The sequence below is a fragment of the Mercenaria mercenaria genome, chromosome 7 (genome assembly GCF_021730395.1).
Source record: "Mercenaria mercenaria strain notata chromosome 7, MADL_Memer_1, whole genome shotgun sequence".
Lineage (NCBI taxonomy): Eukaryota > Metazoa > Mollusca > Bivalvia > Venerida > Veneridae > Mercenaria > Mercenaria mercenaria.
Genome location: NC_069367.1, coordinates 25,481,879 through 25,509,694, shown reverse-complemented (window position 1 = coordinate 25,509,694; position 27,816 = coordinate 25,481,879). Strand labels below are relative to the sequence as shown.

The following is a 27,816-nucleotide window of genomic DNA, read 5'->3' as shown; positions in this document are numbered from 1 at the left end:
CATTTTTGTCAATATGAATTACATAAAAAAGTTGTCTTTCATTTAAATACTCAGCCTTTAAATGCAAAATAAAATTGTTGAATTGAGTTGAGTTGAGTTGGGTTAAGTCATTATTGATTAACACCAGAATCTTTGTTATTATTCACATATATGATTCAATGATATTAAAAATATTCATTTGATCAATTTTCAAGGCTCCATGTGCTAACCCTCGGGCAATGTTACTTATGGCCGATACGTTACAAATTGAATAAATCTTAGCTTTTGTGCAGGTATCAAAATCAAATTTTGCCTCATCTTCACTGCACCGATATAGATATCGTCGTCGGCATGAAACTGTTTGAACACACCCGGTTAGTTAGAAGAAAACTTTTACAAAGTGTTATTATAATTTGTTAAGTGTATTATGATGAAGTTTATGTAAAGGGTAAGAAATTTCTAACATATTCATAGCACGCTTAAATCCGTGTGGCGGCAAGTCAAGCTTTCATTTCTATCATGTCTAAATTCTAAATATAAGGCAAAATAGAGGGGTAAAATTTTCATTTTCCTATATTAGGTAAGTGAAGAATTCAAATATTGCCGGACGTCATGTTTTAAGCAACTTTTCTACACGAGTACTTAAGAGAAATTAATGATTTTTGCAACGACTTTCAAAAACAAGTTCAACGAAGTCACGTACAAAAAATAAAGTTTATCTCGGTGTTTCCTCTTTTATCAAATGCTGATAATGATTTTAAAGAGTTATTTCAGTTTCAAATAACCAAAATGCATGAAAGAATGTGTATTAATAACATAATTATATATAAAATATAATGTTATTTTAATTATATTATTTTTTGAAACATGTGTATACATGAATTGTGGGTAATGAATAAATGTCTAAGAACATTTAGCTATTGTTCTTATAGATTTAGATTTAATATGCACGTTGAATAAAAGTCTTTTCCTCTCCTCTCCTATGTAATAATGAAAATGATTTCAGAGGTATTTCAGTAACAAATTACTAAAATGCATTCAAGACTGTGTAATAACAACATATTTTAGCGGCGTTTTGGATTTTCATACTACATGTATTACACGTAGTTGGCATTTAGTAAATGTTTGAGATTTTATTAAGGCTTTTGTCCTTTTAATTTATGGTACCTTTTGAAATAGTGACAAAAATCAGTGAACTATTTCTTTATATCGCCCACAGTGCTGAACTTCTTCTTTTCATATATAGTTATCTCCCTTGAAATATATTCTTTAATTAACTGCTTTTGTTGCCTTTAAAATAACTAGTATCCTATGATTATGCTACAAGCCATACACGAGTCATGCACAGCTAGACGATCCTGTATAGGACAAGCTAGCTGTAACAAAGTTTGCAATAGAAATAACAGTAATGCTCTAGAAACGTCATATTCGTTACTTGGCTTTTCCATTCATGTAGCTATAGATACGTGCTTCATCCACTTTTCATGGTTTCATCACTATGGTATGGTAGATTTTACTGGCGACAGCACATTCAGTTAATTGTTCTCTTAACTTATTGTCACAAGACATCAACTAAATATTACGTAATATGACAGCATTTTCGTCGAAATACTAGTTCTTTCCAACCCAGCTAGTTGTGTTCCAATTTTCATCGCTATTCATCATGCTATAAAGCTCCTAGATCAATATTTCCATTGAATTCATGATGAAATTTGTGCAGCTAGATTTTCCAAGGACTTCTGCATATTCCTCAGTTGTTTAAATTCTTCGTGTTGTATTTATCATGGCATATATATCCTCTATATATTTAACAGACAAGTTACAATATAAGGTTGTAGGGTTTGCAGCCTCTTTTGACGATTGGAGTTATTTTTTAATTTTCACGATATCATTTTGTGTAAAATGTTAAGTTTGTATTTCATTTATTTGTGAGATCTTCTGTATTTTTTGCTAAAGTAACATGGTCGTTTAAAATGAATACATATATGTTTAGCTGCCGTTCAGGTCTGACACGATTTATGAAATTATCTGTTACAATTACATAGATAATCGTGATATACTGCGGTTCAATTTGCTCACGTTATGGGAGAATTAGTGTCAGTCAGTCAGTTAGCCCTTTCGGTTGACCGCTCCCTAGTTCGAGCCCCGGATACACTGTACTTGTTCTCATTCTGCGACATTTGGCTTCTGAACGTTCGTCCATGGTATGCTTGCAATATTATGTTCCTTCAAAATTCGATGAAGAATTTCTAGTTTGTGAGGTATATGTAGCAGTACGAACTAAATCATGTTAGATGTTAGATAAAAGTTGGCGCAAGGCAGCTAGTTAGCTCAATCGGTAGAGTTAGTATGCTCCCGCATTAGAGTCCCTCGCTGATGGCGCATTTTTTTCCTTCACCCTGCGGCAAATGCAAGTTAAGAGACTGTTTGATCGGGTGCGATTAAAATTCTTAAATTGTAATATTTTTCTTTTTCTCGTTCATTGAGGAAGCTATCAAACTGCCCCGTGGAAGGAATGTTTGAGGTAAAACTAACGGTCTAAAAGGGCATAAATTGTTTCCATTAGAAGGAACTTGATCTATCACCCTTTCGTCTTTTGTGATAGTTCATGAATACGTTGCAGTTGGATAAAGTCTATAAATTAACCATCAAATGCGGTCATGTTTGTTCCTTTAAGTGGTTAATGAGAGGGAATTGTTTGAAGATTCTCTATTTTTGGCTTTGGTAGCCTCTGCCAGCAATTTCGGAGAACAATAGGAAATGTCATTCCGAGAATGCTACAAGCCAAGTTCAGGGAAGTGTTTACAAGCGGTAAGTCGCTGTCGGGATTTGTGTTAATTAGGCAAGATATATAACAGTGGTGTTCGAATCTCCGTAGGAAAAACGTCGAATTCCGTTTGTACAGTCTTGTTTGCCTCAATTTTCCCGATGCATTCCGACACATTCATTTTTATTTGAATCTCGGAATCACTTTCAAGATTCTGGTAATATTTTTCACTATTTAGTTGATGAGAAATCTCTTTTCTTTTTGTCTTCCTTGTTCATAATGACAATAGTTTTTGATTTGTTTGCCTGTTTTTATGATGATACTATCGTCCCGTGCAAGACTTTTAAGTGAAGTTATGCAGACTTGGATTACTAAAGTGTTTATTTTTATTATTATTTTGTAGAATTTCTTCTGGTACAACACTTATGTAGAAATCTAAATGAATCAAGGTCAGATGATTCTTTTTGATTAAAGAAAGGGAATCCTTCTGATTTACCATCATCATTTTCATAAATATCAGCAAAACATTCTTTTAATCTGAGTCTTCTGGTAAATTAAAACATGTCATCCGCAAGTTTCATTTTATCAATTGCCTCAGTTACAGGGCAAAAGTCTGAATTTTTCTTAGGCCGCCGTTTTGTCTTCCTTCTTGCTTTTTTATCCCCGAGTCGAATGAATCGTCTTTGTCGTCTTTTTGTCTGTGTTGTCGATGCTAGAATTTCCATCATTGCTTTTGAAATAGCCTCTAGCGGGTTTTTGATAATCTGGCGTAGTTGCTGTTTGTTGTGCCCCGCTTGATACGGCCTCCGCATATGTAATGGGACCCGGAGATGTGGCGATATTTTTTCAGTTAGGCTTTATTGTCCACTCATTACTCGTGTCTTTCTACGGGAAGATTACAATTTGTTTATTCACTGTTTTTCTCTAAGTTCGTTTCTTGCCAAGTTGTTTCTTTATTAATCGTTTTCGGCCAACTGGTATTTTCAGTTGTACATACTGTACCGTCGATGATAAAATACTTCCGGTGTAAAGAAGCTCAGCCTTTAAGAAAACATATTTTTTCATGCTTCACGGGGAAGCAATTTCTCTCCGTCTTTTGATAAGTGTCTTGACTTATTATTTGAAATTAAGTCTTATTTGAAAGACCTGTCTTTGGAGTACTTCTGATATCTTCTAATTGCAGTATTCTATAGCTTTCCGAAGAATCCGCGATTCCTGTCGCAGATGTCACCATTGACCTTATGGAGGAGAACGTCCATCTATTTTTGTAAATCTTTAGAATCGTTACCGATATTGAAATACAGTTTGAGTCTCAAACCCTCTTAGGATAATATCCTCTGATCTGCAGATTTCAAATTCCATATGTACTGGGTTCTGCATTAATTGTTTTTCCGCTAAATTTTGTTGTTGTCTAAAACGTGGATCTTGAGAATCTTTTCTTTTTTTATTATTACAGGAAGGGAATTAATTTATTCTTTATATGCATATTTATTATTATCATATAAGGTCAACGTTCTCATGAATTTGAAAACAAAGCGCCTATTCGGAAATCTTTCATCTGCTGTTTTCGTTTTCTATAGATTAGGCATTTACCTAGAGCATTTTATTTTCAAGGGAAATAATTGTGGTCTGACTGTATTATTTTGAAAATCACAATTGAGATTTTTTTATGTGTGCACCGGTACAGTTTTGCTGGGAAGCGAAAGTTGCTGGAATTTTGTCTTCTTCTAAAAACAAGGTAAGTTGACAGTTTTTGTTGAAATATATATCTGATAGCTGTCACATAGGAGAATGTTTTGGTTTATATCAATCTTACAGATTTTTTTGAAAATGAAGAGAAACGGGGGAAATTCTGTAAATTTCTTCTTATATGCAAATGAGCTGAAGATGTATTGAAATGACTAGATCAGAAGTTTATGCCTTTCCAGTAAGTTTTTCCCTACCTTTGACGATAGTTATTAAAAAGTATATATATCAACCTCTTTGCTGATATTAGTATCTAAAATTTTCAGCCTGTGAATAGCTGTGGAAATTTGGGACTTCCTTTTTTTGAAGATATAAATAGATCTAAGCTATATTTAGACAGAAGTTTTTTTTTCAGTATAACAGCATATAGAAAACCCTTACATACAGTCAAATATTCTTGATATTGCAAGGAAATATAATGCATTTTTCAAGTGCTTGCTGTTTCTTATGTTGTGCATACTTGATATAGGTCATTGTCAATGTCAACTTTCATTATACTGACATCTGAAGTTGTTGTTTTTTTCTAAATTACCTGCCTTATATATGCATTTTTCTTCATTCATTTTATTGATAATTACTTCCCTTTATGTTTAGCAAAAATTCTCAGATTGCATTTAATTAACTCCCTTTATTTAACATGAAAAATTCTCTTGTGTAATGATTATTTGTATATTTTACTTACAGTGTCTGATACATGTAGTTGCAGTCTGTCTTTGGAAGCTGTAGAAATAACAAGAAAGAGGCTGACAAAGTGGTATAGTTTGTTATATATGAAGTTTATTGATGACATTCATGTCATGATGATATCATTAAAGTACAACATGCATTGATTTTTTGACAGTCATGTGTTATTACATTTGAACTGAGACCGTTTTATAATCAAGTTCATGATACTTTTTTAATATACATTGTATACAATAGTTGCATTTTTTTTCAATATTAATTGCAGCTTTATAAATTAGAACACTTCAGGTTCATGTTTGATATAGTTTATTAATGATTATAATTTTAATCATACAATGAGTTATGAGATATTTTATTAATTTGAATATGTTTAATAAATGTAAAAAGTCTGTATTAAATGCATAGGTCATCTTTTGTACAAAAATAAAGGAAAAAAAATTGTATAATTTTCATTTTCAGTTTTGGTAGGGAAAAGTTTGAGTATATACATGTACTGTTGTTTGACCTGTCTTACCCTGTGGCAGTCCAAGAAGATGTTACCATTATGAAAAATGCAGGAGGTATTATGCTTTTGTATGTTAAACAAAGGTCTCAAAGCATTTATATGCTGTATGGCTACATTCTTGCTCCTGAAATAACTGTACAAGACAGCTTAAGACTGACATTCCTGACAAGATGTGAACTCAGCCTGGCATAAACATTTCTTTCCTGTAGCTTTGTGTATCCCTAAATTTACTAAGTACATATCTCCATTCAAAATAATGATAATAGATATGGTTTAGTAATAGATGTGTGATAGCTCTGTAATGTCAACATTACAAAAATATAATGAAAATGTACTTTGATAATAAATATTGAAATACTAATTTCAGTATATTGTATCAGTCAGCAAAAACATGAAGTACATTTGTATCTTTGTATTAAGATAATTAAAAAAATTATATTTAAATGTTTTGACACTGATTTTATGTTGATTTCCTAGAATGTGTGTGAATTAATGTTTTACAATATTTCAGAACTTGAAGACAATGGTTAGTGCAGAAGGGACATAAAAGTTATGATAAAAGTAACAGATATAAATAAGGTAAACTATTGTGATAAAAAGACATGGCCAGTGCTGCACATCACAAAGGCAATATTTGAATTTAATTTTTTATACGCCCGTTTGAAATACGGGACGTATTATGGGAACGCCCCTGGCGGGCGGGCGGGCGGCGTCCACAGACCTTGTCCGGAGCATATCTTCTACATGCATGGAGGGATTTTGATGAAACTTGGCACAGTTGTTCACCATGATGAGACGGAGTGTCACGTGCAAGAACCAGGTCCCTAGGTCTAGGGTCAAGGTCACACTTAGAGGTCAAAGGTCAAATTCAAGAATGACTTTGTCCGGAGCATATCTTCTTCATGCATGGAGGGATTTTGATGAAATTTGGCACAATTGTTCATCATCATGAGACGGAGTGCCATGCGCAAAAACCAGGTCCCGAGGTCTAAGGTCAAGGTCACACTTAGAGGTCAAAGGATACAAGAATGAAAAATTCAAGAATGACTTTGTCCGGAGCACATCTTCTTCATGCATGGAATGATTTTGATGTAGCTTGGCACAGTTGTTCACCATAATGAGAGGGAGTGTCATGCGCAAGAACCAGGTCCCTAGGTCTAAGGTCAAGGTCACACTTAGAGGTCAAAGGATACAAGAATGAAAGCTTTGTCCGGAGCATATCTTCTTCATGCATGAAAGGACTTTGATGTAGCTTGGCAAAATTGTTCACCATCATGAGACGGAGTGTCATGCGCAAGAACCAGGTCCCTAGGGGTAAGGTCAAGGTCACACTTAGAGGTCAAGGATACAAGAATGAAAACCTTGTCCGGAGCATTTCTTCTTCATGCATTGAGGGATTTTGATACAACTTGGCACAAATGTTCACAAGCATGAGACGGAGTGTCATGCGCAAGAACCAGGTCCCTCCGTCTAAGGTCAAGGTCACACTTAAAGGTCAAAGGTCAGATACAAGAATGACTTTGTCCGGAGCATTTCTTCTTCATGCATGGAGGGATTTTGATGTAACTTGGCACAATTGTACACCATCATGAGACGGAGTGTCATGCACTGGTCCCTTCTTTTGAATTACTTCCCTTTGCTGTTACTATAAATAGCTTATATTGTAACTTTTTCATTACAAGTCGTAGGGAAAAATCGAGACCACTTTTCTGTAGTACAACATGCATGTTACGTCCAATTCTGAGGTGTATTTTGAGCTATCTCTACCTGGTAAGGATTTTTGTATGGACTTGTAATTTTTTTTTTTGTAATTTTTTTTTCTCTCTCTCTTTAAAGATTAACTTCCCTTAGTTGTGTCTATAAATAACTTACATTGTAACTTTTTTATAATTGACCCTACTGAAAAACCAAGACCACTTTTCTATGGTACAACATTGATGTTACTTTCAAATTTTGGGTGTATTTTAAGGTATCTCTACCTGGTAAGGATTTTTTTTGTGGACTTAGAAAAATAAAAGAATTACAATAATTTCTAAAAAAAACACATTGTAAACAACTATAAAATTAAAATTCCATTTGCAAATACAGGTGCTAGTGTAAAGAAATTTGCTGTGACGGGCGTATATTGTGACATTCTGGCACTCTTGTTGTCACTTATGAGTTCTGTAAAGCTGATTTTGCAAAAGATATAAAATGATTAGGATTATTTTTAGCTCGACTATTCAAAGAATAGTAGAGCTATTGGACTCACCCATGTGTCGGCGTCGGCGTCCGCGTCGGCGTCGGCGTCCCGATTTTGTTAAGGTTTTGTATGACAGCTGGTATCTCAGTAACCACTTGTGGGAATGGATTGAAACTTCATACACTTATTCACTGTGATAAACTGACCTACATTGCACAGGTTCCATAACTCTGTTTTGCTTTTTGACAAAATTATGCCCCCTTTTCGACTTAGAAATTCTTGGTTAAGGTTTTGTATGTAAGCTGGTATCCCAGTAACCACTTGTGGGAATGGATTGAAACTTCACACACTTGTTCACTGTGATAAACTGACCTACACTGCAAAGGTTCCATAACTCTGTTTTGCTTTTTGACAAAATTATGCCCCCTTTTCAACTTAGAAATTCTTGGTTAAGGTTTTGTATGTAAGCTGGTATCTCAGTAACCACTTGTGGGAATGGATTGAAACTTCACACACTTGTTCACTGTGATAAACTGACCTACATTGCACAGGTTCCATAACTCTATTTTGCTTTTTTACAAGATTATGCCCCTTTTTCGACTTAGAAATTCTTGGTTAAGGTTTTGTATGTAAGCTGGTATCTCAGTACCCACTAATGGGAATGGATTGAAACTTCACACACTTGTTTACTGTCATGATCTGACATACACTGTATAGGTCCCTTAACTCTACTTTGCATTTTTTTTTCAAAATTATGCCCATTTTTCGACTTAGCAGTTTTTGGTTAAGTTTTTGTATGTAAGCTGGTATTTCAGTATCCACTTATGGGAAAGGATTGAAACTTCACGCACTTGTTCACTTTATGAGCTGATAAGCACTTTGAAGGTTCCCTAACCCTTTCTCCCATTTTTACAAAATTATGCCCCTTTTTCGACTTTTTTATTCATTCAATTGACAAGGCTGTTGAATAGTCGAGCGTTGCTGTCCTCCGACAGCTCTTGTTTTTACTGTGATCTTTTTTTTCACATGATTTTGTCAAGACTGACAATTTGTTCTTTGGAATAAGATAGGTAAAGGCGGCATTGTGTCATATAAAAATATGTCTGCATAGTTGCCTAACATTAAATGTCAAATTGTAAACAAGGAAATTCTAAATTTGGAAAATCCTTTTGTTGTTTTTCTTCATTTAGCTCAGTTGAAGGAGATGAAGTTTGAAGCAATTTTCACAGTACAGCCTCTCCAGAGTAGCTCACTCTGAAGCAAAAACCTCTCTATAACAACATCATGAGAATTTCCCTAAGCTGAAATATAACTATCAAATTTACTTCTCCAGAACAATAACCTTAACATAACTTAAATATTTGTATATCCCACAGGGTATTGCTCTACAGAGGTTGCATTGTACTTATAATATCTATGATTTCAAATGCTTTAAGAAAAACAACACTTTCAACAAGGGGAAAAGTGAACATATATTACTCATAAGGTGCCCTTTTTGGCAGTTCTCAAGTTCATTGTTTTTGCATGCTATATAAAAACACATTAGGTAGTTTATCATTTTTACATCATATACTAATCAGAGGTTGTAGGTTGTTGTTGGAGCTTTTAGGTGAGATCATAGGTGAACATCATCAGATTTATCTGTTTATTTTTTTCACCATTTTATTGAATATGTACATTGAATGTTATAAAATATGCAATCTTTTCAGACAGTCCTATTAAATAACTTGTCATTTAGTGGATCTAAGTATATGTAAAATTTAATTAAAGCAGCAAGCCAAGTAGCAACACAATCTTGCTGCTTAAAACAGGTAATTCCTTAGACAAGTTGAAATTAGACAAAATGTCAATTTGTAGAGTTACCTTACTTGCTGCTTGATAATATATTTCTAAGATTAGAATATCTGCAAATGTCTAAAATGATGTTATAATTGTTTTAAAAACTATCATGTTTTATTCTCTTTATGTAATAAAGTTTTACATTTGTATTTCCAGAAGAGCTACAAGTATGGTGTCATGTGAAATGGAATTTACCCCAACTGTGCTGCATGATGCATATTCAAGTGCAAGACAGCCATGCACCAGCTGTAAACTGAGATGGACCCATATAATAAATATGTTGACTTTTCTATGTATTATCATCTGTACAGAATGTGTTCATGACAAGACTGTATACATATAATGTTAAATCATTTTTTATTTCCATTATTGCATGCATGTAAGAAGCAAGCATTTAACAATTGCATTCATAGAAGTGTTAAAATGTGATCAATCTAATTTAAAGAAACACATTTAATTGGACTTTTTAAGTTTCATAGTATTTGTGGTGGAGACTGACCCAGTCATTCAGCAACTTATACAGTCTGTGTGTTATTTCTTGTATGTTATAGTTTTCTTAATAATACATTAAATGTCAAAGTTATGGTAAGATGAATTCATTCATCACTTGTAGATTAATGTTAAAGCAGTTCATTATTTTACCATAAGTTAACTAATGTTCTATTTAACCAGAGTTGTCACATATTTTTATATAAATATTTGTAAAATACAGTCTAATCTAATCTACAAATGATGTTCCACAATTTTTTAGTTATATTTTATGTTGATATTTTATGTTGTTTTCATGTCTCAACATATAATTACTAACATCAAAGAAACTTAAGTATTTTATAATTTGGTTGGTATAATGGTTGTTTTGTTTATATATTTTATTTTTCCATCCAGGAGAATAAAGAAATATACATTTCAAAATATCTCATCATTCCAGATAAGTACACTACATAATCAAGATAAAAGAAATAAGAACAAAATATGTTGGTGGAATTTTATTTTCAAAAATTTGATATACAGTCTTTGTAGTATTTACTTCTTTAGATTGGGAATAACAACATACTTTAAATTTTTGTAGTCATAAGTTAATATGGGAATTATTAACTTAACTTAACTTAAAAAGATTTTACCTCACTGTTATGCCATCTGAGCTTTAATATTTTTCAACATTGTCATTGGCAACAAGGCTCAAAATTATTTGTTGTGTATACCTTGCATTCATGTGTGATAAATGCTTTTATGGTATTCTTTAATATAATTATTCTTTTCATCTTACCATGGATTAAAAAAATATAAATTTATTTGTCTGAAAATTAAGGTAAAAATACTGACTGATTAAATTGCAATATAAGAAAGCTTATTTGAGATGGAGGGAGGTAATTCCATAAAAAATATGTAGAATGTAGATGATAAATGTAATGAAGGGAGGTAATAAAATATTGTGAAGTTATTAGTCTTCATTTCGTTGATGAGCTAATTAATTGTTTTACATTTTGGTTTATTAACTTCAAGTATGCTCTAACATGTGTACCTGTCCTGAAGGAAAATAAAAAAGGTTGTTTGATGTCCTTGTACTGTTAAGTTGTTCCTGTATTTGTTTACATTCCATGTGTGAATGAAATGAAGAAACAGACTTTAATGAGGGTATCCCGGGAAAATACCTAAGTTTATTTTTATATCAGCAAATTTGATGAGATAGTCATTCAGGAGTTGTCTATCCTATTTCTAAAAATGGTATGTGGACTAAATTTTTTGGAGTAAATATCTCTTTTAAAAAATAACACACAGCATTTTAATATTGTATATATATTATCTGATGCACTTAGCAATATATATCTGGAGTCAAAATGTTAAAAATTCCGGTTTTAATTTTTTAGTTACAATGTCTATATAAATGTACTTTGAATATGACGCATTCCACACAAAACAAAAATCTACAAAATATTTTGATCTTCATCTTTCTTTGATAGACAGCGTTTAAACACTAAACCAATGAAAGGGCTCAATGTACGAAGGTTTTATTAACAAATTTTCAAAGGTTCCGTAACATTCAATTATCTCATATGAAGGCGTCCCAACAATAAAAAAGTGCAGCCAACCGAGAGAGTCTACTCATGATATAATCATTTAGATAAAATCCCTTTTTATATTTTCATCGACACATTTTCAGGTATACATATTATTTGGATTATTGTCAATATCCCCGCACATAAATGTTTTTGCATATCACACACAATTTGTCATTAGAAACCGGTGAATACATATAAAACATTACACGTGTCAATTATAACATATTGATATCTTGTATATATAATATACATGAAGAGTACATTCGTGATGTAAGTTTGTGCAGGAACCATAACTGATAAGCATTATAAATATTCACTTTAGCCCACATACGCTAAAGAGATTATCTACCCCCATATTCCCTTTCCCTCATATCGGTATTGTGATATTTTAGGTACATATTAAGTCTCTTAGATAGCGGGAACAGGCGAATATCTATGTTACACATATTTTATGCTACTTATTTTTACAATAAATATTCCTCAAACAGGTCGAAGCTTGGGTTTTCGTGAAACATGTCTGTCTCATAGATATCTGCATAATATTCTTCTTCAAATCTCTTGTTTGTTTCCGGAGTCTCGTAAGTGTGGTTGTCATTTACAGCTTGAAACGATGGCATCTCAATTTTGACCTGTACCTTACGATCCACTTGATAATAATAAAGAAAAAAAAAAGATATTTTAAGTCCCGTCATGTTCATAAACGTATACAAATTTTTACAACGAAGCTGAGAATATGGACAAACTTTACAAACTATTAAATTCATGTACAAAAACTTTAAATATATCAATTTCACCTTATTATGTTGGGAATTTCGTACGTTCGTGAGATATGTTCATGGCTTTCGGTTACATGTAGACACAATCGAAAAGAATTTTTACCGTCTTAGCATACATGATACACAAATGGGTGTGAAAATCACTGCTACGGAACATCCAATCAATGCAATACCAACTGTAACCAAGGTGCTGTTTGTCTGTAGAGGAACCACTTAAAATGAAAATTTAAAAGTGAAGGCTTACAATGTACATGTTGCAGCTTTAAGGAATATAAAGTGGATTTCATACTCATACTTAGTACTAATTTTACTTTTTTAGTTTTCTTTTAATTCTGTATCTACAGTATGTATCAAATTTCTATTCTTTGACATTCGTAGGTCCATTCCATTTTTTATTCAACAGACTCAAAAAGAATACCTGCTGTGTTAACCATATCGTTTGTTCTCAAGCAGAAATATTCTTGAGAACAAGTACCGGAAGTGACATTACAGCATTTACAACCGTCGTGGCACCTTAAATCACAGGATGTCCCCCAGAAACCGTCATCACATCGGACACGGCGTCCTTCTTACAAACGACATTCCATGCATTTTTCAGACTTGCACTTAATGTCGCAGTTTTGACCCCAGAATCCGGCTTGGCATTTTGTACAGGAATGACTCTCACCATACCGTTTGATAATTGCACAGTTGTTATTTTCACATACAGCATCACAACTGAAACCACTAAATCCAGGTTTACATGATAAACACTTTCCTGTCTCTCTATCGCAATGCCCTGCGCAGTTTGGCTTGCAATTCTTTTCACACGCAGTACCCCAGAAACCGATTACACAAGTTTCACATTTTCCGTTGAATTTGCCGCAATAAAGACATCTGTCATTTGCATTACATTCGTTCTCACAAAATGTGCCCCCGAATCCGGCTTTGCAAGATAAACATTTTCCTGTATCTTTATTGCAGCTACTGCGGCAGTTTCCATCACAAGCTTTTTCACAAGCTTTTCCCCAATATCCATTAAGGCATGATGAAAACATTCCTGTATTCCCGTTGCAATGGCTGCAACTGGTATTTTCAATACAATTCTTTTCACAGAATGTGCCCCAAAATCCGGCTTTGCAAGACGAACATTTTCCTGTATCTCTATTACAAATACTTTCGCAGTTTTTACATTCCTTTTCACAACCATTTGCCCAATATCCACTTTTACACGAAGTACATTTTCCGGTGTTCTTGTCACAATTTCTACAACCAATAATTTCCTTACATTTGTTCTCGAAAAGTATTCCCCGGAATCGGGCATGACAAGACACACGTTTTGTCGCAGCTGCTGCAGGCGTGATATTCAATACATGGTATCTCACACAATGGTCCCCAAAATCCGTAATCGCAAATCAAACACGCAAATCCTCGCCTTTTCGCATAAAATCAGAAGGTACAGGTTGAAATGTCTCACCTTATATTGCAGTGTTCCCCTGCAAATCCAGCCGGACAGGTTTCACAAACGCAGGTAGAAATATCGCATTTTCCTATGAAGCAGTTGTTACATTTGTAGTTACAGTTAGGTCCCCAAAACCCGGAGTTACAAACTTTACAGCTACCTGTATTTTTATCACATATTTTACAATTGTTAGTTCTGCATGTTTGCGAACAGTTACCTCCCCAAAAACCGTTAGGACAAAACAAACATATACCGTCAGATTTGTCACAACTTTCACAATTCGTCGGGCAAACATTTAAACATTGCGAACCCCAAAACCCAGAATTGCAGTAACTGCATAATCCAGAAATTTTATGATAGCCTTTATGATAGATTTTTGGACATTGTCTATCACGATTTGAGCCAAACCAACCCAATTTACAACTTGAACAGTATCCGGTTGACTTTGTACAATAATTTCTGTTGCATCCTTTTGAGCATCGTATGTTACAGTTCGTCCCATACAAGCCATCTTTTCATGTGTTACACACACCCGTAGATTTTGAACACGCGACACAATTGTTTTGACATGGTATATTGCACAAATCACCATACCAGCCAGCGTAACAGGAGGTGCAATTCACATTGAAATGCACAACGAGCCGACATGGAATGTCACAGTATTTCCCCTGATATTCTGTTTTACATCCAAAACAAGAGCCGGTAGCTTTGTCACACCCGATGTACGAACATCCTTTGGAACATTTATTTTTGCAATCATCGCCCCAGTACCCTTGAGCACAACTTACATTTTGACTTCCTAATAAATTACCTAAAATATATTAAAGTTCGATCTTACATTAGCCTAACTTATTTAATACTTTAATGATTGATTATTTATTCTAATACCTGTGTATTTTGAATAGTATTTTTCCTTCTTTTGTTTGATTCTACTTCTACTTCTAACTAATGGACAAAGTATGTATAAATTTTAAAACAGTTTTTGGTAACATGCATTGTGTTATTTTTGAATTTTTGAGTATTCTTTAGCAAGAAGGCTTCCATAACATAACAACACTACTAAAAGGCAAGTTTCGAAGGAAGTTGAACTTCAACTTATTAAAAGATATAGAACATTTGAATATTTGAAGTGATTGGGTAATGTTAGATATGATTCAACGTCAATTATTGAGGCGTGACTTATCCGCTATTCCCGTTGTTTAGCTCAGTATTGTTATGAGCTAAAAGTGCAGACACGCCTCTATGCATAAACTTTATCAGTACTGTAGGGCATTTAATGTAAGAAATCATATGAAATGAAAAGGACATCTAATATGATATACCATTGCCTTTATTCGAAGCTATCAACACATCCCTTTATATGTAAATGATAAGAATTGGACAAACACTCGCGAACGGTTGGCGAGATTTAACCTGGCTCAAATATTTGCAAAGTCTTAGAGTCTTTATTTTGAAAGAATCTTTAACAACATAAAGCTGATAAAAATTTTTGGAAGACGCTCTATTTAAACGGAAAGTGAATTAAATAATCATACGACTAGTACTTTAAGATTATTTTATTGTTTATCAGATGAAAAAATCTTCATGAAATCATTCGAACTTAATGAACATTCTAAAAAAGTTAAGTGGTTCATTATAGAACTTTACAAGGATTAAGGAGTATTCTATACAAATATTGTAATGTCCCTCAATAAGGCCAACACACCTTCAATAAATAAAAAAAACGATTATAATTATCATCGCGATTTCTCTTTCTTAAATGTAACAGGATCACAAACATGATAACAAAAGAATCCACTGAAAATTGTACTCTTGCCGTTTATCTGTATGTAAGCATACATATTTCCAATCAATTTATATATCAACGACCATTGTAAAGCATTTTAACGTTGCGTGGATCTATTTAATTTTCTCAAATTTGCTTGAATATTTAAACAACACGTGTTAAAAAAATAACATGATTTTTATCATAAAGATTCGTTTAAAATTACGTATTGCTTAACAAAAAATGCCCCAAAATATTTTACTATTCAGGATTTTTATAAGAACAGAAAGAATTGCCAAAATTCATGGAAACAACTTCAAATAGGAACATTCTGTCATTCATTCCCCGACGCCACTATATATCCTTAACGCCACCATTAAAATGGTCATAAATGTAAATACTTTTTCACACTTAAAAAAATAGACAGAGATAAAATATTTTGTTGGTTTCTTAACAAGGAAGTATAGGATATATCTTTGTCTATACATATACAATTATTGCGTAACCTTTTCATTCACACATAAAAGAATATACAAAATATTGTTGCCCCTGCACGTAATTTCGTCTTTGTTTGATGGTGTTCGCTTTGTTGAAGGAATATGATATTGTTGAATACAAGATTGACACAAACCAAAATATTTGTATGTTTAATTAAATAAAAGAACTTTACACGCTCATGTCAATTCAGTAGATTTAACGTCAAAAAAATGTTTAAATCAGTGTTGTTATATTTTCTGTTACCTTGAAATCATTGAGTTCATTCTATACTTCAAATATTAATATTTAAATTATGTCCGTGCCAGAGGCATGTGTAGGCTTTTGCACATTTCAATATTTCTTATGGGCAACCCCAATCAAACCAAACCTGCAGTTAGTTTGCAAAACTACGAAAGACCGGTAGTGACATTTCAATTTCAAGAATCCGCGCAGTCTGGTCAGGATCCATGCTGTTTGCTTTAAAAGCCTATTGCAATTAGAGAAACCATTAGCGAACTTCATGGATCCTAACAAGAGTGCGCGGATGCGCAGGCTGGTCTGGATTCATGCTGGTCGTAAATGCCCTATGTTAGTTTCCTCATGGTGCGGCTTATATATTGATTACATGCAGTGGTGTAGTTGGCTTCAAAATATTTGAGAAATACTAGTGTAGCTGCTGGTCATCTTCATTTGTGGCGGATGGGTGTAGGAGACTGCCTAGGCCACTGTAGGATCAGGGGTGCCTGGGTTTTAGCATTTTATGACATATTTTGGCAAGCTCTGTATGCATAGTTTGCTCTTTTCAAGGTCCCTTAATACTGCATTTTTGGGGGGTATGTTTAGTTTTTCAGTTTCCTTAATTATCTGTAGGCAAAATTCTGCTGTGTTTATATAATAGAGCCCACCACACAGAGTAAATATCTTCTTGGAGTGTAAGTGTTAGGTCTTTGGAGGTCCTTACTAGTATTTCGGTCAGCTACGAAATAAGTGTCAGAAGTGTGGGTGAATTGGTGCTAATTCTTGGGGTGCCAGTGTTAGTTCTTGGGGCGTCAGTATTAGTTCTTGGAGCATCAATGTTAGTTCTGGAGGCACCAGGTTCAGTTCAGGAGTAAGTGTCTGATTTAGTTCTGTTACAGATTAGGATGCTGAATCAAGTGGTACTTTGTTCCGAATTAAAGCAAAGGTTGTTCTTAAAATGCATTCTAGGTGCGCAATGATTGTGTCATACAGAAGATGAAAAAACATTTGCACCACAGAGGCACTTTTTCCATAGACGCTCGTCTATATATCTTTTACAAAGGGTTAAAATAGGTATTTGCACCACGTGGCACTTTTCCCATAGAAGTTCGTCTATATCTCTTTGTCGTGTTTAGGTTGAAGAAACATACATCTTATTGTATATGCCTATGCCACTTGCTTAGTTCAAGACTTGCGACATATGCAGTTGTCTCAATCCTGGTGATACTCAATCGACAGACTTAGATTGTCAAGAAGCAACAGACCTGATTGAAAAATTCATAAGATATACTTATCAGGATCAGTCTGCTTTCAAGCTTTACTATCTATGCCTTCTATTTATTTATTATTGTGTGTTCTTTGCTTGAAATATTTACAAAAACGACTAAAGCTGTAGATATGTAAGGTTTAAGAAATACATGCAATAAGTGACAAAATGTTTTATGTATAATTCATTTTATGAAAATCTGTATGTTGTACACTTCCCCCCCCCAAACACACACACACACACACCTACACACACCCCTGAGACACAAGACCACCTTTGAAGCATACGTGTAAAATAATTACTTACAAAGGCATGTGAAACAATTTGTTGAGGGGGTGGGGTGGTGGAGATGTTAAAATCGACAATGAGAACTGTCTACAAAGTCTTATTGTTTTTGTTCACAAACTTTTAAAATTTAGTCGCATGTATCAAGAAATGGTCTTTAACTAGCTTTACTACGCACTTTCAGAAGTCTATCCTCCACCTTTATGAACCTTTTGTGATCAAAGAATCAAAGAGTTAGAAGGAACAATTTAACTCTGAATTTGTTTGTTGATATTTTATTAGATTTGATCAGCTATTATTGTCTACGAAAAGCGAATTAAAACTACAAATAGAATAGTATCGTTAATAACAGAAATCGAAACTTATACTATACTTTTGTTGCGTTTTACATAGTCATATCGATACTATTATAGATCATATGGTGATTTTTCATCTTTTTTCGTGTTGGATGAAAATCAAGGCATTCCACCGAGCATTATTTTACCAGGGTAATACAGCCGGCATATAGCTAATCGGCTTGATGAAAGAATTTCACATCCTAAGAGAGGTTTCGAGCCCGAAGCGGAGAGAAAATCATCAACATTTACTGCTCGGTTATCAGTGTTTAAAGTAAATTGAATATACTAATATACTCTTTAAAGACCATACAATGACCACCTTTCTGTATGTAAAAGCTTCTGTTTGATCTACCAAATCCGTATCAAGCGTTTCTGAAACGTTGCCTCTTTACTTCTAAATTCAGAAAAAAAAGAAAGAACTAGTATTTGTTTATATCGTTTTTGCATAAAGTTTCATATGTGCACAGCGCCGTATAGAAAAATTACAATTTATGCAATATTGTTTGGTGCAAAATATCTTAATCAAAAATATAAAACATTTCAAGTATCTTAAATATATAAAGTATGTATAAGGTGTTTCTGAAACACATACGTTATTGCCTTATATTGAAAGAGATATCAACACAAAACTTATTCCTGAAAAAACTGATTAAACATTGAATTGGGTCTTGCTTTGGTTTGAACAAATGCTGACGGACTGTCTGCATGTCGATAACCCATTCAAGATGAATATTCATAATACCAAATTCTTTAAAAGGAAAGAATATAACAATGTATCATGCAATAACATTAAAATGAGGAAATAAATATTTCGTGAATACCGCAAGCATACACTCAACGAGTTACTTGACGGATTATTTTTTATTAATTTTTATCTATTTATCATGTTTATTTTTATTATAGATATTTATTGTCAAAATTTACTTAATTTATATTTTTGAAAAAGAACTTTAACAGATAAAGTCTCAAAATAATATCGTATAATTCTAAGCATTTCCGTACGTGAACCAATTCTAAAAATGTAGTACAAAATAAATAGCATACAAGTAATATTCAGCTCATATTTCACAAGAAATAAGTCTTATTCAAAACATCAGTTTCAAACGTTTAATTAAAAAGATACATATATTAAGATTAATTATTCCGAATTTTACCCGGTTAACCAAAAGAGGTGACTCATACAAAACACTTTCATAGATTGTACATTAATTTTGCGTATGTTAGAAAAGTCTTAATTAAAGTATTAATTTCATATGTTACTGTGAAATGTTAGAAATACTTTCTATGTCAGATTATTTGAGAATGAACATATCCATCTTGATATGAGCGAAAACACAAATGGGCAGGTACTTATCTTTCTAAATATAATGAATAAGCGTTCTGAAGAAATCATAAAATATACAAAAGTAGTAATCTGAAAATAATATACAGTGATAACAACAACAAAAGTCGACAGTTACTGCTCTTATCAGAGACCTACGGATTTTCGTAGGTGTCATCTGTCTCGACGACGCTTTCATGATCTACTTCTTCTTCAAATACTTTGTTTGTTTCCTGAACCATATAAGAACGATTGACTTTTCTGGTCTGAAGCGATGATATCTCAACTGTGTCCTGTCTCTCACTCTCCTCTATCATAAGGAAATAAATGATAATAATATCATTAAGATTCTAATTTCTTACAAGCGTCTAGATTTAGATTATTCAACTAAATACAATTTGCAACTGAGTCTATTTGTAATTAACGCGTATACGGACACGTCGAATGTATACTCAAAACGTTGAAACAAAATATATTAGTTATCAATAGGTAGCCATCGAATGCACACTTAATGCGTTGCGAAGGAAGCCGAAGTATTCGGATGTACACCGCAACCATTGTGAACAAAATGCATTTGTAATCAATACGTACACGTCGATTTACGCATAAACGTTCTAATCGATATATATTTGTATTCAATAGGAGACGTTGACCGTGCGGTAAAAACGTTATGAACGAATTATATTTGTTTATCAATGCAAACCGATATAACTCAAAACGTTGCAAAGTGATATATAGGATTTTTTGTCAAGTAAAATGTGTTTCTTTCGACCAGGAAAGTAAAGGATTTTTAGTCATACCTGTATATGAACCACTTTGCTTTGCAAAATTTTGATCTTCGGATGTAGCTGCGCCTTCCCTTTTCTTACTTCGACTTAAAATAAAACAAAAATAATACAATTTAGTACATTTATGACAGAAATAGTATGGCAACATTTAAATCGCCATTTTATGGGTTAGTTAGAATCGTAAAAGGCAATGAACGTCTGTGTACTAATATTTATGTAACACTTATACAATATGGTTTCAGAGTCAGATTAAGATTTTTAAAATCATGCCTCAGAGACTGTAGCGGAACATTAAAAACATCCTCTCTTTTCCCCCTCTTTTTCATAGTTTTCATTGTACGACAGATCAGCTTACTTAATTGCACTTGGAAGTTATCATCACGTTTTCATGACCTTATTATTATTTTTAGGGGGTGGGGTGGTCGTGGTGGAGCGGAAAAGTGCACTTAGAGTTGACGTTTTATGGGTATTGCACAAAATTTCATAATTCAGAAATGCACTTGAGATCACATATATTACAATCAAAGTTTGTATGAAATTATTGAAATATAAAATAGTTCATTACAGAATTTGTCAGCAAAACTTTAAAAAGCTATCATTGATAATATTACAGTGTAGTTATTGATGTTGTAAAAATTAATACATTGAAATTATTGAAATTAAATCAGTACTGCAGTAGAGTAAAAATGATAAATTACTTCGAGAAAAATATCTTTAAACCAAGATTCTCATAATCAAACTTATTAAAAGATTTAAATACTGATTGATTATCTGGTATGTAAAGTTGTGCACATGTAGATTTGTTAGAGACTTTACTTACTAGGAGTTGAGGTCCCTGACTTAATCAAAAATGTGTGAAAAGGACATACAAGTTTGTATCGCATGTATCTTAGGACGTGTCTTACTTAGAGTCACGAATCTTTATAGGAATATCATTCAGCATGAAAATTTGTGCATCTGAGGGTCTGTTTGCAATTTATGTATCTCATACTAGAGTTATGGCCCTTTATTTAGTAAACAATATGCATAATTGGTATTCAAGTTTGTGTCCTATGTATCTCAAAAAGAATTTGACTTAAGGTTTTTCTTTTGTTCTTGTTTCAGATCCACGTTGCGATGGATGGCTTTATGGCGCCGTTAGGGATGCCCCAGAAATCTACCCTTGCCTTTTATTTTTTAGAGTATTAAAAAGAATGTGAAGTTCTACATTTTGTGGTAAAATTGTTATTACACTCAGCCAGAGTTATGGTCCTTGACTAAGTGAAAACTACACATAAAGTGCTAAGAACACTACGCATATCTTTCAAAAATATTTCACCTAGAGTAAAGAAACCATGATGGAATGTTATTCTGCATGTACATGTTTTATTTCACTCTTCAAGATCATAGTTATGACCCTTTAATTAGTCAAAAATATATATCGAGTCCTAAAAGTTTGTGTTCCATGAATCTCAAAATATACTTGACATTGATTCATAAAACATTAGAGGATTGTTTTAAGGTTTTATTCCCTATATTATATCTAAACGCTATTTTCCAACAGAATAGATGAAAAAAGAGCATTAAATTGAGGGATTAATGTGAAATTAAATATGACGTGAAGGGTTACGTTTTACTTACCGCTTTATGTAGCAAAACAGACCAAGCGCCAGAGACAGCACCACTAAAGAGCAAACAATCAGTATTACACCAACGATGATCAATGTATAATCTATCTGCGAAAGTGATTCTAGATATCAAAATAAAGAAACAGGTGTATGTTAACATAACGAATATGAATATTATTTATATATATATAAAGCTCAGTATCAACTTCTCTTGTGTAGCTTCAGTTGAATTGCAATCGATCTTTGTAAAAAAACAACAAAGACGCATGAATTAAACCGAACTCACAGATCGCTCTGTTTTCACAACTTAGAAAATGATTTTGTAAACAGATGTCAGTTACGAAGCGTAAAGTATAATCATACAGCGACAGAAATTGTAACTATCTGTATACTACTGACGGATGCCGGTTATATAAAGTAAGGCATATATAGCGACAGGAATTTTCACTATCTGAATACTACTGCGATATACCAGTTATATAGTGTAAGGCATATACAGCGACAGGAATTTTCACTATCTGAATACTACTGACGGATGCCGGTTATATAGAGTAAGGCATATATAGCGACAGGAATTTTCACTATCTGAATACTACTGCCATATACCAGTTGCATAGTGTAAGGCATATACAGCGACAGGAATTGTCACTATCTGAATACAACTGAGATGTACGAGTTATATAGTTTAAGTCATATACAGCGACAGGAATTGTCACTAATTGAATAAAACTGAGATGTACGAGTTATATGGTGTAAGTCATATACAGCGACAGGAAATGTCACTATCTGAATAAAACTGAGATTTACGAGTTATATGGTGTAAGTCATATACAGCGACAGGAAATGTCACTATCTGAATAAAACTGAGATTTACGAGTTATATAGTGTAAGTCATATACAGCGACAGGAAATGTCACTATCTGAATAAAACTGAGATTTACGAGTTATATAGTGTAAGTCATATACAGCGACAGGAATTGTCAAATTAGGATACTACTACGATATGCCAGTTATATAGTATATTGCACATACAACGACAGGAATTGTCAATATCTGGATCCACTGTGATATGCCAGTTATATAGTGTATGGCATATACAGCGACAGGAATTGTCAATATCTGGATCCACTGTGATATGCCAGTTATATAGTGTATGGCATTTACAGCGACAGGAATTGTCATTATCTCGCCTCCTACAAGTTTCTTGCATTTCTATTGGTCAATAGACGTCACGTGGAGACAGGATATATTCCATATCCTGCTAGTATATTTCAGATATGAATTTTGATCAAAACAAAATGGCTGCCACACTGCTGGCGTAATTGAATCAAGTCAGATTATTTATTAGCTCCAGCGATAGTTTCGTTTCCGAGAGTAAATTTAGTGTTTTCTTGCCGATTTCATTCTATATCTAAGTTGAGGCTCATGAAGTTTGACAAAATTAGCCTTAGAAGTGGAATAACTCTGTATGAGATAACGGACGTTATATCTTGTTTTGGAATTTAAATAATTAAATCATCGTGAAATAAAGGAATTGACATATTTGTTACTCAGCAGTTTGTTGTAGGATCATTTAATCTACGTGCAAGATAAATGATTTAACAGGAAACGGAATGAAAGCCGAAGTATCAAGACATTTATGACATCGTGATATCCGGTAACTTTCGAAGGGATGGAACAAGAAGATTTTTTAGTGTTTCTAATCTAAACCAGTTCATAACCTGTGTAAATGAGCTTTTGTGTTTTGTGATTTAACCAAAACACAGGTCATTGTGCATTTTATGGCTGGTGTAAATCAACTAGTGATGACCAAACAAATTATTTGTGGGATTCCAGTCTGCACTGTAGCTTTGTTAATTTACAAAATGTGTTGATTATAGCATGTAAGTAAAGGGTAGTCGGCAAGATAAAATCGTTACACTGCTTGTTGGTGACAGGATACGGGATATACGCTGTCTCGAAAATCCATATCAGGCTCGAGCTTCGCTCTCGCCTGATATGGATTTCCTCGACAACGTATATCCCGTATCCTGTCACCAACAAGCAGTGTAACTAATAATATCTGGATCCACTGTGATATGCCAGTTATATAGTGTATGGCATATACAGCGACAGGCATTGTCAACTCTCCGGATACTATTGCGATAACCAAGTTGTATAGTGTATGGCATATACAGCGACAGGCATTGTCAACTCTCCGGGCACTACTGCGATATACAAGTTGTATAGTGTAAGGCATTTACAGCTGTTCCTTTAATGTAACAGAATGAATATCGCATTCGGTTAAATATCTTGAACATGTTGAAATGGTAACATGAAAATCTAAATTATTATCCGCCGAAGCTTTGAATGCATTATAGAACGTTTAAGGGATTTGATAGGGTTTTGATTTAATGAACTATACAACATCGAAAAATAACAATATGGACATTATTTCTCCCTCAGCTGGATACATGTTAAACTTGCAACATGTCTTAGTAATCATTTAAACGTAACTGAAACTGAAATAGATATATGTCTTGAAATTTTGAAAACGACAAATTTTAACGAATTTCATTTTCCTTTCAAAGGAGTATAGAAGTTGTATTAAATTTTGTTTACTTACATGATGTTACGTCTTTTATAAATCAATCAATAAGTTTTTAACAATTTTAAATACCTGTTGCATGGTACCTATCATGTATCCTCAAACAGTAATGTGGTGCGCTGCAAGTACCGTAAGTCAGACTGCAGCACTGGCAACTGTTTTGACATTTTTGATTGCACGAATTTCCCCAAAAACCGTCCTCACACAATATACACCGTCCTTCAGTCATATGACATTCCAGGCATCGCTCGGAACTGCACTGATTTTCACAGCCTTGGCCCCAATAACCCGCTCGGCATTTGGTACATGAGTAACTATCCCCAGTACCTTTGCATGTCTCACAATTTTTCTCTATGCATGTTCTGTTACAGTTAACATCCCTGAGACCGGGCCTGCAATAGGAACATTTTCCTGTATACCTGTCGCATTGTCCTGTACAGACTATAGGACATTCTTTTTCACACAAACTATCCCAGTAACCGTTTTTACACGCGCTGCAAGTTCCATATGTTTTGCTACAATACTGACATCTGTCTCCAGCCAGACATTTCCTCTCACATAAGTCTCCCCAGAATCCATGTTTGCAAGAACACCTACCTGTACTTTTATGGCAATTTCCATCACAGTTTTTAGGACAACCGTGTTCACAATGATTTCCCCAATATCCGCTTAAACAAGAATTACAAATTCCAGTGTTTCTGTCGCAGTATTCACAAGTATCGCTTTCACTGCATTTCTTCTCACATACTGTTCCCCAATATCCGCTTACACATGAATCACATATTCCAGTTGTCTTATCGCAGTAGTTACAATTTCCATTTGGCATGCATCGTTTCCCACAAAGTGTTCCCCAAAATCCGTTAAGGCAGCTTGAACAAACAAATCCTTGCTTTTTGTCACACTGCCAAATTAAACAAGTAGAAATTTCACACTTTATATTACAATTTTCTCCTGCAAAACCATCGGGACATGTCTCACATGCACCGGTGGAAATATCACATTTTATGTTGGAGCAGTTATTGCATCGGTAGTTGCAATCTGGTCCCCAAAAGCCTGATTCACATGATTTACAGAAGCCTGTATTAATATCACACATTTTACAATTTTTAGTACTACATGGCTTCGAACAGTTACTTCCCCAAAAACCGTTTGGGCAAAACAAACATGTGCCACTAGATTTATCACAACTTTCACAATTATTCGGGCAAATATTAGAACAGTTGGAGCCCCAGAATCCTGAACTGCAAAACCTGCAATAACTATTACTTTTATTACAGTCATGACAGTTGAGACAACGTTTTGAACAATCAGAGCCCCAATATCCAGGGCTGCAGGAGATGCAATAACCAGAACTTTTTTGACATCCATTTTGACAACTGTTTGGACATCGATTTTCACATTTTGATCCAAACCACCCTCTTTTACAGATTGAACAGTTTCCGGTTGACTTTTTACAATAATCATTGTAGCATCCTGACTCCGCGGAGCACGGTTTGCTACAGTAGGTCCATACCAACCGTTTTTACATCTAGAACACTCACCTGAGGATTTTGAACAGTAGATACAATTACTACGGCATGGTATATTGCACAAATCACCTTACCAGCCAGCGTAACACGATGTGCATGTCACAATTATATCGGCAATGAACCGGACATGGAATGTCACAATATTTACCGTGATATCCTGAGTCGCATTCAAAGCAAGAGCCAGTAACTTTGTCACATCCAATGTCCGTGCATCCTTCGGAACATCTACTTTTACAATCTGCGCCCCAGTACCCTTGAGCACAATTCATGTTTTGACTTGCCGATAAATGACCTAAAAATGAAATTAGTATTCAGTAGGTTTTGAACCAATGCTTATATATATCCCGGTATATATTTTTAGGGAACATTGTCATTCATACGAATGGGAAATTCAGCAATTGTATCAACAACTTATAGGCCATAGTCCGTATAGGGTCTGAAACGGAGTTCTACTTTTTATATCAATCTATTTGTATTCGTTACTTCAGAACAATTAACAAATACTGTAGATTGCCATGATTTCTGAAGCAAAGTGAAATTAACAGAAGGTATAGATATCGTTGCTCGGTTTTCAAATTTGATTATATTGTCATGTCTTAGGGAAATAATAGCAATTTTGTTTTTAATTCCTTAAAAGTTAAGTATTGCTTTATACAACTCGTCGTAAAGAAATATTATAAGTATTTGTTTATTACAACAGAAAGAAAAATTAATGACTTACTGAAATGCATGGTGAAAGCAGCAATTATCAACACGGTTCTGCTATCCATATTAAAAACCCGTATTTATCCTCAACGTAACAGTCGAAAATTAAAACGGTATTAAATGTATATTTATCTACAAAACTTTTGCGTTCAAGTTACTTTTTATACAAGGAAGTTTAGGAAATAACTTTGTTTTTACATACAAAATATTTTCGCTTTTTGTCATTTACATACAAAAGGATAAGCAACAAAAATTATAGTGACATCTTCGTTGATATCAGGAAAAGAGTATTTGTTTCCGATAACATGCTCAGCAAATAGTACGGTTGGTAGGTCGGAAATTTTTAGGGAAATTGTTTATTGAGTGAGACTTTTTGGAAAATATTTTTGTCAAAAAATGAATGCGAAAAAGGAGGGTTACGCCTTCAAACCATCAGTGAGTTGATGTCTAATTTCACTGACCATATTTAAAACATGAAAGTGCATTTTTGCAACTTGTTAAAAAGTCAAGAGAGAAAAAAAGAAAAGAAAAGGAATACTCCAAGGCTATTAAAATATTTAGGGTCAAGTCATGGTAGGTCGGAATACCAGAAACAAACAATTTTTATGCCTAATACCGTTAAAACGATCTGTGTCTCGTTAAAAATCTGATATTGGTTTATTCAAACGTGACATTAAAAGGGTACAAAAAGCCTCAAATTATTCAAGATTAACATTAAAAGAGTACAAAGAGCCTCAAATACTCTAAAATATTCAGAAAAAATAATGTCACCAATAACTTTGATTCAGTATTGTTCTGTTTTCATGTACCTTGAAATTATGCAGTTCATTCCAAGTATTCAAATAAACGGAGTAAAGTCGGTTTTAGAGGAACACGTAAAAGGAACATGCAAAAAATTATCATGAAAGCATCAGTCAAACTAATCCTGAAA

The 27,816-nt window shown here is 33.8% G+C and overlaps 1 protein-coding gene and 1 long non-coding RNA gene across 2 annotated transcripts; one reads left to right on the top strand and one right to left on the bottom strand.

Moving 5' to 3' along the window:
- Positions 1-4,373: 4,373 nt before the first annotated feature.
- LOC128558468 (uncharacterized) lies at positions 4,374-11,397 on the top strand. The gene is made up of 5 exons (XR_008371648.1): positions 4,374-4,484; positions 5,177-5,246; positions 5,636-5,736; positions 6,193-6,260; positions 9,859-11,397. It is a non-coding gene; the product is annotated as an uncharacterized LOC128558468 (long non-coding RNA).
- An 8,427-nt stretch (positions 11,398-19,824) lies between these two features.
- On the bottom strand, positions 19,825-26,449 carry LOC123555539 (multiple epidermal growth factor-like domains protein 6). The gene is made up of 5 exons (XM_053547075.1): positions 26,329-26,449; positions 24,724-25,887; positions 22,078-22,186; positions 20,470-20,543; positions 19,825-19,979 (listed from the first exon to the last, which is right to left on the bottom strand). Exons 1-5 carry the CDS (start codon positions 26,447-26,449, stop codon positions 19,825-19,827), a joined length of 1,623 nt encoding a protein of 540 aa, XP_053403050.1.
- Positions 26,450-27,816: the final 1,367 nt, after the last annotated feature.